The sequence below is a fragment of the Mustela nigripes genome, chromosome 1 (assembly GCF_022355385.1).
Source record: "Mustela nigripes isolate SB6536 chromosome 1, MUSNIG.SB6536, whole genome shotgun sequence".
Taxonomy (NCBI): Eukaryota; Metazoa; Chordata; class Mammalia; order Carnivora; family Mustelidae; genus Mustela; species Mustela nigripes.
Genome location: NC_081557.1, coordinates 12615701 through 12634047, shown reverse-complemented (window position 1 = coordinate 12634047; position 18347 = coordinate 12615701). Strand labels below are relative to the sequence as shown.

General features: G+C 43.8%; 1 protein-coding gene across 10 annotated transcripts in view; it reads left to right on the top strand.

Moving 5' to 3' along the window:
• The window catches only part of CTNND1 (catenin delta 1), a 48159-nt gene that overhangs the window by 8996 nt on the left and 20816 nt on the right, over positions 1-18347 (top strand). For 6 of the 10 annotated variants that reach the window (XM_059405037.1, XM_059405035.1, XM_059405036.1 and 3 more), the window contains exons 2-3: positions 16294-16413; positions 17831-18125. The exons of 1 other annotated variant lie outside the window; for it this stretch is intronic. In XM_059405037.1, the coding sequence (XP_059261020.1) occupies positions 17931-18125 (195 nt within the window). In that variant the 5' untranslated portion in view covers positions 16294-16413; positions 17831-17930. The remainder of the gene's footprint in view (positions 1-16293; positions 16414-17830; positions 18126-18347) is intronic. 3 more of the 10 variants (XM_059405034.1, XM_059405040.1, XM_059405033.1) reach the window with 3 other exon arrangements.

Below are 18347 nucleotides of genomic sequence, written 5' to 3'. Positions count from 1 at the left end.
AAGTATAGAAAGAAAAATGAACAAAGCTATTTTTCTAAAATTTAACGTTTTGTTTTCATTGGCAAAGTGAAACATCTTCCTTCATTTAAAAGAAATTTGAGGGACACCTGGCTGACTCAGTTGATAAAGTAGCTGCCTTTTGGCTCAGGTCATGATCCCAGGGTCCTAGGATCGAGCCCCACATCCAGTCCCACATTGGGCTCCTTGCTCATATGGGAGCCTGGTTCTCCTGCCAGCCATTCCCCCTGCTTGTACTTTCTCTCTGACAAATAAATAAATATTTAGAAAAAATAAAAAATTTGAGAGCCTGTGGTATGCTATGCACTAGAGTATTCCAGTACACCAGATAGACCTCACAGAGTTTATATTCTAGTTGAGAGAGAGAGATAATAAATAAATAAATGTATAGTATGCCAGAATGTGGTGATACCACTGGAAAAAAAAAAATAAAGCAGGGGCACCTGGGTGGCTCTGTGGTTAAGCCTCTGCCTTCGGCTCGGGTCATGATCTCAGGGTCTTGGGATCGAGCCCTGCATCGGGTTCTCTGCTCAGCCCCCTCTCTCTGCCTGCCTCTCTGCCTACTTGTGATCTCCACCTGTCAAATAAATAAATAAAATCTTAAAAGAAAAATAAAGCAGAATATGTAGAGTGGTGAATAAGAAGTGCAAAGGTAGGGGGAAGTTTTTGAATATAGAGAGTGGTTGGGAAAGGTCTCACTTAATAAAATATGTTTGAAGATTTTTATTTATTTATTTGGCAGACAGATCACAAGTAGGCAGAGAGGCAGGCAGAGAGAGAGAGAGAGAGAGAGAGAGAGAGGAGGAAGCAGGCTCCATGCTGAGCAGAGAGCCTCATTCGGGGCTTGATCCCAGGACCCTGAGATCATGACCTGAGCCGGAGGCAGAGGCTTTAACTCACTGAGCCACCCAGGCGCCCCTCAAATATGTTTGAGAGAGAGACCTAAAAGATAACTAGGGTAAAGTCAGGTAGATAGGAGTAGGAAATGCAAAGGTCCTGGGGCTCATTGTTACCAGTGAGCAAGAGAGATGAGGGGAGAAGTAGACCTCCTGAGGTTCAATGGATATGTGTTTGGGAGAAGAGGGGATAATTTAGGACCTTGTCATGCACTGTACAATGCAAAAAAGTGTCTCCTCCTCAATTCAGACTGCAGTGACAGCAGCCATTAACAGTTTTTTGTGTGTTCTCTGAAGAGTTGAGGCAATACCTGACCCAGCCTCTATCTTTGTCCCGTTGCAGAAGTTCTCTGTGAGTATAGTCAGCACATAATTTGCAGAATAGCACATTTTGCATAGGTTGATGACCCTTGTCTTGGAGAATATAATAGTAGGGAACTACTTAAAATAAGCTTATATGTGTTTGGGAAGTAAGATAAAAAAAAATTTCTTCCCTAGAGAAGTATATTTCTCTACCTTTTTATCTACATAGTTTTAACAGGAGAACTGATAGCCTAGATCTGGTATGGTTTCCTTTTGAGTACATTTGTTACTTTGTTTTATGACCAAATATGCCTGCCCCACTTATCTGTTGGTTTTCCTTTGTTCATTTGACCAAAAGGCTCCTGCTTCCCCTAAGTCCTAATCGTTGGTATTTAATGGCTTCAGGGACCATGATATAGGTCACCATATTTATATTTCTGTTTTGCACCGTTTCCCTTTTCCAGATATATGTTTAAGCATTAAGGGTTATTAAGGATATATTGAGCCACTTGGCCTGGTTGACTTTGGTGGGATTGAGGGATAAGTACCCACTATTTAGTGATCGATGTTCTATGGCAGCCATGTATGCAAAAGTAAAAGGATATTTGATTTCCAGAGTACTTGTGTTTTGACTCACCCATTCTTACTTTCCCTCTCAAGATAATCTGGTTTAGCTAGTCTTGTCCTTCAGTGAAAGAATCTCTCTGTCTCCCTTTCTCTCTCTAAGTTTGGAGTTTAGCCCTACAACTTGACCTGATTACCCTCTGTCCTTCCCTTTAATTATACCTATCTGTTGTTATCCTGTTACTTAATATCATCCTTGGGAGATGACCTCAGTCAGGAAACATTTACTTCCTTACCATCCCCTTCTTTGGTCAAGTAACTGTGTCATCTTGCATAGGAAAAACTATAGGCAATCACAGATTCCCCTAATTTTGAAGTTGCTTTAAATAACTGCTTGGTGCATATTACTTCAGTATTCATATATGTTTGTAGTTGTCTTTTCAAAAAATATTTATTTTAGAGAGGGCAAGAGCACACTCACACATAAATGGGGAGGGGCAGAGGGAGAGGGAGAGCCAATCTCAAAAGCAGACTCCCCACTGAGTGCAGAGCCCCTGTAGGGCTCCATCCATCACCCTGAAATCATGACCTAAGCCGAAACCAGGAGTCAAGTGCCCAGTTAACAGAGCCACCTAGGTGTCGCGTGCTTGTACTTGTCTCGAAAGTGTTTTTCAGTAGTATTCTTCTTTACTAAATCTTTAGTGACACACGTTTCCTGTGGAAATATTTCTTTTTATGGTTCTTCTAAAACATTTTGCTACTCACTTGCTCTTACTCAAACTAGAAGTTAAAGTGACTTTTGCTTGAGTAGGAGTCAGATGTAACCCTTGAATCAGTATATATTTTTTTAAGATTTTATTTATTTATTTGACAGAAATCACAAGTAGACAGAGAGGCAGGCAGAGAGAGAGAGGGAAGCAGGCTCCCTGCTGAGCAGAGAGGCCTATACGGGACTCGATCCCAGGACTCTGAGATCATGGCAGCGGCTTAACCCACTGAGCCACCCAGGCGCCCCTGAATCAGTATTTTTAATTAGACTAGAATTATCTGGGATTGTGAATTCTAGATTTGGGACTATGGACACGTTTTAGGATGGGATATAGACCCAGTCTTTGAAAATGTTGGCAGCTCTTTGTTTCTGGGAGGATACTTGAAATAAGTTGTTTTAAAAATAGGGTTTGGGGCGCCTGGGTGGCTCAGTGGGTTAAGCCTCTGCCTTCAGCTCAGGTCATGATCTCAGGGTCCTGGGATGAGCCCCCCGCCTTGGGCTCTGCTCAGCGGGGAGCCTGCTTCCCCCTGTCTATCTATCTCTGCCTGCCTCTCTGCTTACTTGTGATCTCTGTTTGTCAAATAAAATCTTTAAAAAAAGTAATAATCAGGGTTGTCCAGTCTGCGTTGTAAATAGGGATATTCTCTGTTGTACAGCTCAGAATTCTAAAAAATGAGATAATTCTTTTTTAGGTTCTGAGTCTAGAGTATAGGATTTAGGACTGTGTCTTTCCAGCTATCCTTATATTTAAATCCATGCTTTCCATCAGCCTCTAATCCAGCCTGGAATAATGACCTGAGCTATCTGGTGGACAATAATAGCCCCAGTACAGTATTTAATAACCAGTGCCCTTCTTGCTAGAGGAGTGTGGTGGTCGGAGGGTTGTCAGGAATAGGCTAGTACAGTGGTTCTCACCAGCAGACTATCAGTCATTTTGAGAGCTTTTTAAAAACATGAATTCCCAGGCATTCCCTCTAGAAATTCAGGTATGGGGGATGAGGAGGTAGATTTGGGACATGGTATTTTTAATTTTTTTGTTCTTTTAAAGTTTATTTATTTATTTAAGTGATCCCTGCACTGAATGTAGAGCTTGCATTCATGACCCTGAGATCAAGAGTCACATGCTCCTCTGATGGAGCCAAGCCAGGTAACCAGAGATTGTATTTTCTTAATAAAGCTTCCCAGGTGATTCTGATAATTTAGGTTTGAGGACTGTAAAACCTGAACATTTGAGTTAAGCTGCATATCTATATGATTTCTCAGTTGGGTGGTTATTAAATTAGTATGAGAAGTAGAGAGGAATAGTTCATGGTAGTGGACATGAGAAGTTGACTAATTTGAATTTTTCTACCTCTGTATGCTGTATTGTATAGGAATTACAGATGTCACTGCCTGATTTGGGGGTTATGCCAGTACTTAGCATGGTACGGAGGACTCGCCTGTTGTGAAGGAGGGAGACTTTTAGACTGTATCTCCACTTCCCCTCTCCATTTTGAAATTGTGGAACAGATTTAGGAGAGGATGTTCTCATTGAAACTCAGCTGGACAATTTGTTTAAAACTCAACAGGAAGGGCCAATGTTACTTCCTGTCTGAAAAGGAAGTGTTGGCTTCCTTCCCTTCCTCCTTGGCTAGCTCTGGCCAACTTCTAATATGGGTGGGGGAGGGACTGATCATGTTAATACTTTTCACTGACTACCTCTGCCTTGGGAAATCAGATTACCATCATTGTTCAAGTCTGGGAACATCATACTCACTCCCTTCTTTCCTCATTTGAAACGTGGAGACAGGTGTTATTTGGTCTCTTGTCTCTTTGCTCTTATGTGAGATCTTGCCCTGTGGTGGGTTCGGCTGTTGCAGTCCAGGAAGCCTCCCAGTCTCCCAGACATTACTTTATATTCAACCTTATATCTCCCCTGTATTCCCTGACATTTGAAAATAGATCAAGGAGCTGTAGGGAAGAAACTGAAATCCATTTGATGCTGAGGGGTAGGTTGCAGAAAAGAGAACATAATTGGGCAGAAGGGAGTGGGTGACAAAGGTTTCTTATTTTTAAATTGAGCCAAGAAAACATTCCTTCTAAGTGGGGCCAGTTGGCACTCTTCCTGCTATTTTAGTCCAGGCTTCTCCTTCCTACTGGCCATTCAATTGTATTAAGTGTTTGATGTGAGTTTGAACTGTGGTCTCTGGGGTTGGGGGGAGGGAGAGTGGTGGAAACAGCTGGTGCCTTCATCAAGCTATCTCAATTACGCTGCTTCTCAGAGTGTTTGGGATTGGGGAGGGGTGGAGGATTGGAGGAATTGGATGTATGTTAGCAGAGCCCCAGCAACTCCCATGTAGTGGGATTGGATTCTCAGGCACTCTTAATACCATGTGGGATGCTGACTAGATGGAATGTAACTAAACCTTCTTCAGTCACATTCTTTTCTCTGCCCCCCTCCACCCCAGTTCTTTAAGCTTTGGGCTTGATTTGGAAAGAGGGGTATGTGGGAAGTTAGATAGCAAAACAGACTCATGGTTTTCCAACCACTGAGTATTCTGCTTAAGTCTTGGGCCCCTCCATTGACTTTCTCCTTACCCATTCATTACTCCTTTGGTTGGGTTTTCTAAATATGTCTGCAGACAGCCAGAGATACAATTAGAACCAGGACCTTTGGTGAAGTCATGTTGAATTGTAATCGGTTGGCTATACTGTTCTTCCTCCTTCCCTCACACCCTGGGGTGACTGTATTTCTGAGTCAGCACTGCTTTTCTGTCTCACCTGCTGAGTTGGAGGCAGAGAACCTGCCAAGCATCCTTTTGGAGCAGCAGTATTGATATGGGTGTGGCCAGTCTTCTGGGGTGAGCCTTTATAAAGTATGTCTGAAAACACTTGCAGATTTTTTGGTTTCCTTTTATAGGACTACCTCAAATGATACTACTTAATTGGCTGGTTTTTGGCCTGGCTGTGATGAGGGAGAATGGGATTAAAATGGTGACAATTGGGGTCACCTAGGTGGCTTGATTGGTTAAGTGTTTCTCTCTTGGTTTCTGCTCAGGTCATGATCTCAGGGTCAGGAGATGGAGCCCAGTGTTGGGCTCTGCACTAGGGCGGAGTCTTCCTGAGAGTCTCTCCCTCTGCCCCTCCCACTCATGCGCTCTCTCAAATAAATAAAATCTTAAAAAAAAAAAAAAGGATAATAACAGCTGGTACTACTTCTTCAGGTATTCTTTTTTTTTTTTTTTTTTTAAAGATTTATTTTATTTATCAGTGAGAGAGAGAGAGAGAGAGCGCAAGGGGAGGGGCAGAGGGAGAGGATCTCAAGCCAACTCGTGCTGAGCAGAGCCTGACAAGCGTCTGGATCCTGAGATCATGGTCTGAGCTGAAATAAAAAGTTAGGGCTTTAACTGACTGAGCCATTCAGGCTCTGATATTTTTGAGAGAAAAAAGGAGTTAGTCTGATTCAGTGCTAGGTAAGAGATCTGAAACTTCTGTTTGTGTGCCTCTGTGATAGTTTGCAGTGGTTAGGCTCTGCTATTCAGGTTTTATTCTAAAGCCTAGCGTTGCTAAATACCCATTTTACTATCCAGCCCTAGATGGCTGATGTTGTGTATATTCCTGCCCTACCTCCTTCCACCTGGTTATGTCAGATCCAAATATGAGTTAATTCTAAGTTACGCTGTTTCAGACTTAGGCTCCTTTTGCATCGTATACTATCTGAATGAGGGTTCAGCCCAGACTACTTGTAGCAGATCCAAGAAGGGGGAAGGAGTTTTTAGGAGAAAGAAAAGGAATAAACGATGAGAAATTATAGCACATTACTGGTCTCCCCTGGTTGGAGAACTCTGCTGAGCCTGTGCTATGCTTTATGCAAAGGGAATTGAGCCCTGTGGGCAAAGGGTGTTCCTTTGGATTTCTCTGGTTAATAGATTAGATTGGCTTCTATCTCAATCTTTGCTTCTGGGGTTTAGGGCTAATGTCCCATGGGCTCGTACAAGATAACAGAAGAATGCATCATTTATCCCATTCTTGAAATTAGTTGAGGACCCTTATTAGAAAGGAAGGCTTCCCTCCCCCCCACAGTAGAGGTTCCAGGTCTACAGCCCTTGACCCACTCCAGGGGCAGTAGTGAGCTGGAAAAGCTGAGGTTGCTGTCTTGGCCTCTTTGCTTGCAAATACTACTGAGCAATTCTAGGCCTCCCCTCATTCCCTAGGGAGGTAGAGAACTTTGCTCCCAGCACCAACTGGTGCTTATCCTGCCTCTTCTTAGGGTGGAGCCTGCTGCCTTTGTTTGTCCTCTGTGGGGCCTCTAAGAATTAACTTTTTGCTTGTGGGGGAAAGGGGTTTGAACCTGGTAGAAAGGGGTGACAGAGGATGTGTTTTATTTTTTTTTTTTATTTTTTTTTTTTTTTAGATTTTTTATTTATTTATTTGACAGAGAGATTACAAGTAGGGCAGAGAGGCAGGCAGAGAGAGAGAGAGAGGAGGAAGCAGGCTCCCTGCTGAGCAGAGAGCCCGACGCGGGACTCGATCCCAGGACCCTGAGATCATGACCTGAGCCGAAGGCAGCGGCTTAACCCACTGAGCCACCCAGGCGCCCATAGAGGATGTGTTTTAAAGCCGTTCTCCGGCTGTATGTTTCCTTGACTGATTCTGGAGTGCAGTCAGGTTGCTATTCTGAAGTGTTCTTTGGGTGGTATCCCATGTATCGGAACGGAGTATGAGGAGCAGCTTTAAAATCCTCAATGCATGCCTCCAAAGTAAAGACACTTGCCAAGCAGGAATCTTAAAAATCCCCTCACCCGCTTTCAACCCTTAGATCCGCACAGTATCTTTCTGCGGATTCTCAAAGGCCTTAGCTTTGTCCTATGTAGTGTTGGCTTGGGGCAGGGAGGAGGGTTGTTTTCCTGAACATGATAAGGAACTGAGCGGGGCAAAGTGGGAGCTCTGACTGGTGATTGGTAGACAGGATGCCCTGGAATGCGGTTGGCCTGCAGCCCAGAATCCAGCACTTTGTATTTGTTTGTTTCTGGGAGACTGTGGTCTGGTGCTACTGTGACAGGAAGTGAGAAAGCTGGGAGTGGGGGAACGGAGAGGGGCCATGTCTTTGTGGTTCTCCTGTGAAATCTCTTTGTCCCTGGAGAGCAGCTCTGCTCCAGGGCTCTACTGAGAAGAGAGCAGCCTTTGTGTGTCTAATGGGTCTCGGAGCATCTCGCTACTCTGAGGGATTAGGGAGTGTGAATTCTGACTGTGGCCTTTTGCATCTCAGTACTTAAGTTATATAAATGGCTTCCATCTCCTAGCATTGGGGAATTTCACTGAGTTTTATGTGTGTTACTGTTAATTTATAGATCTCTAGGATTTAATTAAGAAAGGAATTCTAGAAAGAAATAGATATTTGTTTATATAATGTTTATTCACTCTATATTGCAGATACTTTGTTGGGGACAGAGAGAACCAGGAGATGCTGGGGCCCAGCATTTTACATTTCACCCTTCCACTTGGCACCCTACTACACACAGAGCTAGAGAAACCTACCCATTCTTTGATTTCATTATTGGGAGGTACTGGTAGTTCATTGTTTGCACATAACTAGGGAATGGTTAGTAGTTTCCTGGGATTCTCTAGCCCCCCCACCCCGAAATAGCACCTGTAGCACTCTCTTTGCCCCTCCTTTTCCCTCTTATTTTATGTTTTCCCTGCCCTTCATTCCAGCTGTGAACAGGCATCTCTTCTAGCTTTGTGGATTGGGTGGCTGAGTCCTCAACTTCTTGCCAAACTGGCTAGGCCCTGAGCATACACACAAACCCGCCTTTGATTGCCCAGGAGGACAGCTGCCCCAGAGGCAGATTGCTAACATACCGCTAGAACAATCCCTCCCCTCTGTTCTGATCCTGGCCAGCACAAAACTTCCCTGCTTCTAGTTCCTTCTGTTTCCTACCCTAACTCTGATCTCTGCTTTTGGTTTAGGGAGATGCCACATTAAAAAGAGTAGGGATATCTGTGATTAGGTTTTCTTTTTTGTGATGGGGATGATTTGAGATTGTGGCATGTGGCCCGATTTCTAGAGCAAGCCCTCTAGTGGATAGGTGACTATGTAAAAAGTTGTATTACTTTTGCCCCTAGCACCTTCCCTCCTGAATTCTTATTCTTTTATAGAATGGGAAATCTGAGGTAGATTGCAAGCTATTTTTCCTCAGAATCAAATACATTCTTGCTCATTATTATTTTTTTTTTTACAATTTTATTTATTTATTTGACAGAGGGAACACAAGCAAGGGGGAGTAGGAGAGGGAGGAGCAGGCTCAGGGAGCATAGATATGGGGCTCAGATGTAGGGCTCCATCCCAGGACCCTGGGATCATGACCTGAGCTGAAGGCAGACACTTAACAACTGACCACCCAGGGGCCCCAGTTCTTGCTCATTCAAATGAGGGTAAGACCCAGGGACGCCTGGGTGACTCAGTCAGTTAAGCACCCCACTCTTTTTTTTTTTTTAAGATTTTTATTTATTTATTTGACAGAGATCACAAGTAGGCAGAGAGAGAGAGAGAGAGAGAGGAGGAAGCAGGCTCCCTGCCAAGCAGAGAGCCCGATGTGGGACTTGACCCCAGGACCCTAAGATCATGACCTGGGCCGAGGGCAGAGGCTTTAACCCACTGAGCCACCCAGGCGCCCAAGCACCCTATTCTTGATTTCAGCTCAGGTCATGATCTTAGGGGTCACTCAGATTGAGCTGTGTCAGGCTCAGAGCTCAGCACACCTCAGCACATGGAGTTGGCTTGAGATTTTCTTCTTTCCCTCTGCCCCTCCCCAAGTGCTCTCATGCACACTCACCACTGGCCCCATAATAAATCTTTTCTAAAAAATTAAAAAAAAAAAAAAAAGTGAAGGTAAGACCCAGAAGTCTATCTGCTTTCACACCATCCTCCATCTCAAAAGTTTACTTTTGGGGGGCCTGGATGGCTCAGTGGGTTGAGCCTCTGCTTTCAGCTCAGGTCATGATCTTGGGGTCCTGGGATTGAGCCCCGTGTCAGGCTCTCACTCAGGGGGGAGCCTGTTTCCCACTCCCCCACCGGCCTCTCTGTCTACTTGTGATCTCTGTCTGTCAAATAAATAAACAAAATTCATAAAAAATTTACTTTTGGTCAGCTTCTCTATTGGAATTAGAATGACTTTTACACACAAGGTGTATAGAAAGTGCATACCCCCTTTACTCTGTCAGAAAGAAGGAACATAAACTTGGAGTAGGATAGGTACATTTCCACTACTCACTGGCTCTGTGACCTTGGGCAAGATACTGAGTTCTTCTGATGTACAGTTTACTCATTTATAAAAAGGGGCCATTTATAAAAAGGGGCTAGTGTCAACCCAGAGGTTGCTGAGAAGATTATCTGTGGTAACTTAGAAGGGGAGATCAGTTAATTAATAAATCACAACTTTTCTTCCCCTCTTATGTCAGATTTTCTTTTTTCATTTAGATAGGGAAAAACATTTCCTTCAGCAGTCTGTCCTGTAGCTGAAACAGGACCTTCACACTTTATCTTATTTCCTCATAGACTCTTTTGTTGCTTGTCTCAAAAAGTGTGTATATTCTCAACGTGTGTATATTCTCAACTGCTCTTTTCAGTGCTTTGAGGAAGCAGGACTATAAATGTGACTCAGTTAGCTGGTTGCAGCTCTCCCAAGTCACTGTCAGAGGAGGGGCAAGGGGAACGCCTGGGTGGCTCAGTCAGTTAAGTGGCTGCCTTTGGTTCAGGTCATGATCCCAGGTCCTGGGATTGAGTCCTTCATGGTGTCTTTGCTCAGCGGTGAGTCTGGTTCTCCCTCCCCCTCTGCCTCTTCTCCCTGCTTGTGCCCCCCCCTTTCTAAGACAAATAAGTAAGTAAATAATCTTAAAAAAACAGAGGATGGGGAAGGAAATGTTGAGAATGCCATAGATAGAAAGTAAGGGGGTTTGGTGAGAAGCTACCTCTTTAAAAAAGGAATGTGAGCTCAAACGGTTTGGTGACCTCTAGAAAACCCTAAGGTTAAGCTTTTTTTTTCCATGAAAATTTTTTTCTAGCCTAGGGTAGGGAAGGGTATAAGGTATCCTAGTTAATTTTAGGATTTCTGTTTTATGACACAGGAGTTACACAGTACCAGTTGGATTAGACTTTTTCTCACTTCCCATTGTGTACTTGACCTCCCTTTCTTTTTCTCCGTTCTCCTGTAGGGAGGAGAAAGGCATTTGGCCTCTCCCCTTCCTCCGGTCTGACACCTCCTTCTTTTTGCCCCTCCCTCTTATCTTTGTTTCCTTATCGGCCTCTCCCTAAAGCTCTGCTTTCTCCTTATAAGGCTAGGTGAGGCTTCTTTGGCAGGGTTGCATCAGGGATCCAGGTAAGTAACTGATGTGTCTTAGACTTTCAGGATTGAGAGAAAATTCAGCGTTGTCTGTCCCAGTGGAGGGCCTTGGAGAGGCATGTGGGTAATGGGGGTGGAGAAGAGGCGGCCTGGCCTGAGAGATCAGAAGGACTTGTTAGACCAGTCCTGTGTGTGTGTGTCATACGTGCCCCAGAGAGAAGCAGGTTTTGTTTCTTTCCATACCCTTTCAGCCCTGGGCCCCTCACTAGCTGAGAGCCACACCCTTCCTTTGCTTCAAAGTCAGTCCAGCATTCAGCCATTTAGTATGTTATGGTTTGGGGGTTCCCAGAATTCAAGGTAGAGGAAAAGAGAACAAGGATAATGTTCCATCTGGTTTCCGAATTTAGGGTCAAGATGATGGAGTTGATTTTTTTTTTTTTCTTTTAAAGTCACAGTCACAGTGAAAACTAAATTCTGATATATAAATTTGGGTCAGGATGATAAGACTGAGGTGAGTTTAAGGTGTCCTGTTGATCTGTGGAGATGTCCAATTCAACCTCCTTTTTAACAATATTTTTAAAAAACCAAAACTTTTAGATATTTTCTTTCTTTGCTCTGGAACTCCAGTCAGAAGGATCACTCTTCCCAAAGAGGACAGTGATTTGTCATACTTCTTAATTTGTCAGAGAGGTTCATGGTGGACACATTGAGATCTAGTTTTTCCCTGTGAAAATGAAAGTTCCCAGTCTGCCTTTTGGGTGCTCTTAGGTGGCGAGGCTGGACCTTGCATCAGGCCCATTCACAGCGAAGCTCAGGAACTAACACCTAAGAAAGGGCCATTTCCATCATATCAGTTTTGTAACTCTGAGAAGTGGTCAGTTGAGATCATGAAGTGGGCAGAGTACTCTTTAGGTCTTCCTGTAGATCACGTCCAGGAACTAGGGCTTAGTGTGGCAGTTAAGTCTGACCAACAAAGGCAGGGAACACTGGAATTGTTCTCACGGAGCTTGAGATGGTAGAACATCAGGTGGTAGGTGGGGCACTTAGACCTTGGACCTGTACATGCACTCTTGGTGATGTACATGTACTCTTGGTGATAAGAAGCCAGAGAAAAAACTACTACTAAATATATTCCTTTAATTTAAAAATAAAATGGCAGTTTTCTGTGCATATGGTTGAACAGGAATAATTGCTTTGAATTTTGGAGCACATGTGGTTTTAGGCAAAGAGATACTTTTTAGGGATCTAGAAGACAAACCTTTGTTGGCTTGAACCTAACCTGTGGTGTTACAGGTACTATATTTTATTGATTGGTATTCTTCAGTGTGAGGCTCAGTGTGCTTTTTAAAACAGTCATTTGAAATCTCTAGGATGACATAGAGTTTTGCTTATCCTTGCTTTTGGAGGAGGGGAAGGTATCACTTTGTGACATTGTTTGTTTTTTTTTTTTTAAAGATTTTATTTATTTATTTGACAGACAGAGATCACAAGTAGGCAGAGAGGCCGGTAGAAAGAGAGAGAGGAGGAAGCAGGCTCTCCGCGGAGCGGACAGCCCGATGCGGGGCTCGATCCCAGGACCCTGGGATCATGACCTGAGCCGAAGGCAGAGGCTTCAACCCACTGAGCCACCCAGGCACCCCGGGACATTGGTTTTGATTTCATAAAAGAAAAGAGGATGACTGGCTTTGGGATTGGCTGCAGAAGATAAAATTTCTTTCCGAAGAAACTCTAAGACTATTCTGTGGGGTTTAGAGTTCTCCATCTGAGAGCAGATACTTTCTCTTTTTTCCATAAGGGGTAGCTTGCCTAATTCTGGTCATGTCTTTGGATGTATTTTTTTTTTTTAAAGATTTTATTTATTTATTTGAGGGAGAGAGAGAATGAGAGCTAGCGAGCCTGAAAAGGGAAAGGTCAGAAGGAGAGGGAACCGGATGCAGGGAACCGGATGCAGGACTTGATCCTGGCACTGCAGGATCATGACCTGAGCTGAAGGCAGTACTCAACCAGCTGAACCACCCAGGCACCCATGTCTTCAGATACACTTATCAGAATAGCAAGGATGTAGGAGAAGTTCAGTCATCCAGCCTATACTTTTACATATATTAGCCCATTAAAGTTAAACCCTGACAAGTAATGAAAGTAAAGATAACAGGGGTTATAACTTAACCCTTCGATTTAGTTCTCACAGCTACTTTTAGGCAGAGCCAGAACTTGAACCCCAGGTCTTTTGACCCCTAGTCTGGAATTTTATTTTGTCTTTCCCTTTGAGAGTGTGGAGAATTCCTGTAGTTTACTGGGCTTCTTTTAAAAGCGGAGAAGGGGGCATGTGGAGACATGTGTGGCTTATTCAAAAGTCCTATTAACACCACCAAACTCTGGCTATTTGTGGTAGTGTTTGTATCAGTAACCATATGAATAGCTTGCTGTGTGTCAAAACATTTTCTAAGCACTTTATGTGGATTGTCTCACATACTTCTTGCAGTTACTCTTTGTATATTTTATGTCCCCCATTTTATAGAAAAGGAACCTGAGGTTTAGAGCTTAAGTGGTATTTTGCCCGAAGTTCTACAGCTAAGAAGCAGTGGAGCTGGGATTTGAACCCAGGCAGATTCCAAAGCCTGTATTCTTAACTCTGAGAATCTTAAGTTACATTCCTATAGCCACATGACAGTAGAATAGGCCATTCCAGGGACAGTGTTATTGCTGATACTTTTTACCCAGCTACTGGTTGGCATCATCTCTTTGGTTCTTCTGGGTATTTGATCCAATTTAACTTTTGGTTTGGGTTTCTCACGGAAGAGACTGAATTTTTACCATTGTCATGCCTTGCTGTAGGCTCACAAGTCTATAGCACCTATGGCTTGTTAAAAGTAAAACCAGTCATAGTCTTAGGGGAAAGTCTACTCTTAGGGGAATGGCAGGGCGTACTTTATGTGTGGTCTTTCTCTCCTCATTTGGAGAATTCCTTGACCATCTTTTTGTAGTGAGAGCCAGTGTAATGATGCATTTGAAAATATTAAGAAAGGTGTTAGCCTGGACTCCTGTGACTTTCTTGACTCTAATTGTCAAAGTCCATTAGTGGTTTGCAGATTCTGGTTTAAAGCACAATTTTTTTATGTGTATTGCACTGATGAAGACTCTTCAAGTCTGAGTTGTGAGGTGGGCTGTTGTACTGTAGCTCGTCCTCGGCTTCGTTCTCTTCCCCCACTTCCACTTTCTTTTTCCTCCCATTTGTTTCCCTTCTCCCACTTACATCCTCTATGTAGACATTATGAATAATCCTTTAACGTAAGGAAAAATGGAAATCCCCTCCCCCACTAATTTCTTGTGATGTTTTGGCAGAAAGTGCAAGGACTGTTGGGGAGAAGGGCTGGACTGTACATCTTATACTGGGCTTGTACTTTCTAGACTTGACAGCATGTAGTAGAAAGAGAACACAGGCTTTGGAATGGAATATATCTGAGTTTAAATTCAGACTTTGCTATTAACCAAGACCTTGGGTACTTTCTTCACCTAGAGCCCATTTTCTCATTTGCAGTAAAACTTCCTTCTTTAGCGTTGTATTACCGCCATAATAAATGTAAAACACTCAGTAACTGTTAGTTCTTTTCACCTTCCCTTTCTCTGTGGTTAAAAACTGCTAAGGCCTCAAATAAGGGGTCAAGAACTTAGTATAGCGGGTGTGCAGTCCTGCACTCTGTGTCCTGGAAACACTGGTCTAGGTGGGACCTCCTAGTAAATAGAGTTGGAGCAGGGAAACCAGCTCATCCACTCCTTAGAACCCAGTTATGCTTTTGATCCAGTTAGTCTCATCTACTAGTTCACAAAATAGTTTTAGGCTGAGGCATTACCATTAAGTAATATAATTGGGAGATAGAAACTAACTCTTGAAACAACTTCATACCTCACATTTGTATGACATACATTATCCCACCTGATCCTCTTAGCAACTCTCAGTTAAACTGGGCTGGTGATGCTGGCATCTCTTGGATGAGAACATGGCATTGACTTCCTGCCATTGTTGGTTAGTGGCAGCGCCAGGACTGGGACCAGTCTTCTGCGTCCTATCCTACATAGCCTCTGCCTCTGCTCCCTTTCAGGCAGAAAATCTCACTGTGCTGCTAGGTCTAGGAATCTGATCCGCTCTTTCTGCTTAGCTGTGTTGTCATCTTCTGCAGATTAGAGCCTGGTGCTCAGTCCTTAAAGCTGTGAAGGATGCGAGAAGATCCTGCATCCTGATTTAGAGCCCTGGGTAGTTTTCCTACTATCCTTTCTTAACTCCCTTTATTGAGAGTTGTAGGGGTAAAAAATAGCTGTTTACCACACGATGACAATTTCTCTGCAGCAGGGAGTGTTGTTACTGTATGCCCCATGATAGTGGTAGTTTGGGTATTTATTAGCAAAGAAGATTACAGGGTGGAGGCTGCCAGAGTGGTAACTGCAGTTCAGGCCCTGTTGAAATCTAGAACTGGAAGATGTCTTTTGAGCTTTAGAGTCCTCCTGATCTGGAAGGTTCGCAGGTCATCATACATAGCGGATATGTTCAGTGCTTAATATGAAGCAATAGAGATGAGGGAGCAGCATTAAAAAAATTTTTTTTTTTTTTTTTAATGAGGATATTTATTAAAGATGTTTGAGTGGCCTGTTGGGATGTAGGGTGGGAATAGGAAAACTCAGCAACAGACGGGAAGGAAGAACAGTAGTTTGATAAGTGATTGCGGGAACCCAGAGCCAAAGACAGAAATTTAGAGTGGGGCTGCCACATTCTTGGATTTCGGTGCTGGACCCACTGGAAGATGTCTTAGTGGTAGAGGATTAATTAGGGAGTTTATTGGACACCTGTCTGTTCCTCTGGGTACTCTTGCTTGCAGAATGCTGCATGTACTCTAGAGCAAACAGGCCCAAGCGCTTGTGTTTGGTAGGGCCCTGGGGAGCGTGGGAAAGGGAACTGAAGCAAAAGGCTCAGTCTAGGCTAGTCCCCACTTGTCTTCCCCACTATTGCGTTGGTTTCTCAATGTCTTTGTGGGCATGCTGGGACTGGGCTTTGAGGTTTCTGCCTTAGGGGTGGGAAGGAGGGGGAAGGGCATTCCAACATCAGAAATTCCCCTCCCCCACTTGAATTGCCGGGAATAGGGGATAAGTGAATTATTATCTATATTATAACCTACTTTGTACAGAAGTACTCCATGACAGTAGAATCCAGGTTTTAATAAAAACTACATCAAGGTCCTGGTATCTGAAGACAGAACAAAGTCCCAAGGGCATTTGTTACATTAAGCAATTGCAAGTCCTATTTTATGTGACTCCCTTCCATTCCCAGATTGTCTTTCTCCCAATACCTGCCCTTTCCTCTTATTTTTTAATGTTTTGGGTATATTTTATTTTCCTCTCAATCTCATTTTTCCTCCAAATATTTCTGCAGCTCTCTCCTTCCTGCTTCCTCCTTGCTGTGGTGGCTGGGATGCTTCTCCCATGATTTTTTGAATCTAGACTGGGCTGTACTCTGTGTTAAAACCAATCAGTTACGACCTTGTCTTAACAGGTGTGTATGGAAATATGTTTATTAAGAATAAATTTTTTAAGTACCTTTTTTTCCTTTAAGGGGTTGAAAAGAGGGTGGGGAATAGGGGAAGAAAGTTTATTTTAAAACCTCTTGACATGGTATTTGTTGCACTGGCCATAAAGTCTCCTGTAGCCAGTTTGTAAGCGAGAAACCTTATTGAGTCCAATGGTGTGACTACAGGGCCCCTCCCTCCATTTACTGACCGATTTGCAGTTAATGCAGTAGGGTGTGGGGAACTCTTCTTTTTTATACAACAATCATTTATTGTATAAATAGAACACAAATCCTTTAGCTACTTGGGTGTTTAACCTGAGTTGGAAAGGTAAAGATGTAAAAATGCAGTTGGTTTATTTAGAGCTTTCTGCAGGATAACAGGGATATAGGAAGTTCCCAGCCACTGACTGAAGGTTAGAATGTGTTCATTTTCCTACTTCCCAAAGAGGTGAAGGTCGCTGCAAGTGGAGCCTTTTTACATACAGAATTTTTTATGGTTGTACTACTCTCTTGTCTCCTGGAGCCAAGGCCCACAGTTTGCCTTCAGCATTATAGTATGGTTTTGAAAAGTAAAAAGACTCCTTTATAAATGTATTCAAAATGAGGGCCTTCATTTTGTTGCCTGCATTTGACGGTAGGAAGTTTTTTTTACTATTTATATTTCTTTTTTTTTTTTTAAAGATTTTATTTATTTATCAGAGGGGGGGGGTGAAGAGAGCGAGCACAGGCAGACAGAATGGCAGGCAGAGGCAGAGGGAGAAGCAGGCTCCCGCTGAGCAAGGAGCCCGATGTGGGACTCAGGACGCTGGGATCATGACCTGAGCCGAAGGCAGCTGCTCAACCAACTGAGCCACCCAGGCGTCCCACTATTTATATTTCTTGATTGATTGGCATTTTAACCTGCATATTTATTTAGTAAATTTTGCCACCCCTGAGGCAATTTCAGTGTTCAGATTTGGGGAGGTAAGATCTGTAGGTCTGTACTGTTCCCTTAATTCTAGAAATGGCTTACCTCTGCAGGCCAGTGAGTGCTGGTCTGTGCTGTGGAGTTACAACTTTCACTGAGTTAATGCCAACAAATTTTTCCAGGCAAAAATAATCTAATATTAATCTCCTGTTATGACTGTAGTACTTATCCATATTCACCCTCTCCTGCCAACAGTGTAGACTTGGATCTAGTTGCACCTTTCCATGCGGTGGTTATTTCTGGTGAGGTGTTAAAGGGTAGTGGGCAAAGGATCCTGCTTGAGCAGACAGTGGTGATGGGCTCCTAGGCTTGGTGGTGGCTGGCTTTCTGCCTTGTGGTAAAACCACAAGAGGGCATCTTTGGCTCTGGGATTAATGATTCATCTGTCTTCTCTGACCTGTGACCTTTTCTCTCCTCTCCCTTACCTTCTCTCAGTAGTGTGAAGTGAGGGGGGCCTTCTCCCTCTTTGCTCCTCCCTCTGTGATCCACACCTTCCTTTTTACCCTGCCCTGCGGCGGCTCCGCCCCTTACCTTCATGGACGACTCAGAGGTGGAGTCGACCGCCAGCATCTTGGCCTCTGTGAAGGAACAAGAGGCCCAGTTTGAGAAGCTGACCCGGGCGCTGGAGGAGGAACGGCGCCACGTCTCGGCGCAACTGGAACGCGTCCGGGTCTCACCACAAGATGCCAACCCACTCATGGCCAACGGCACCCTCACCCGCCGGCATCAGGTAACCCCTCTCTCCATCAGACTTGCAGGTAGGACTTTGGTCATAGAGAGGCTATGATCCTACTTGGGAAACTGCCTTCCTCGTGGTGATGGGCTGTCCGGTGCCCGTGTATCATGGTGAACCTTCCCAGTACTGATGTAAGAGATAGGGAATATTGCTGCTCTGCTGAGTTGAATAGATGTATCTCAAGAAGCATCTATCTGACTTCCTGTTTTGCTGGAG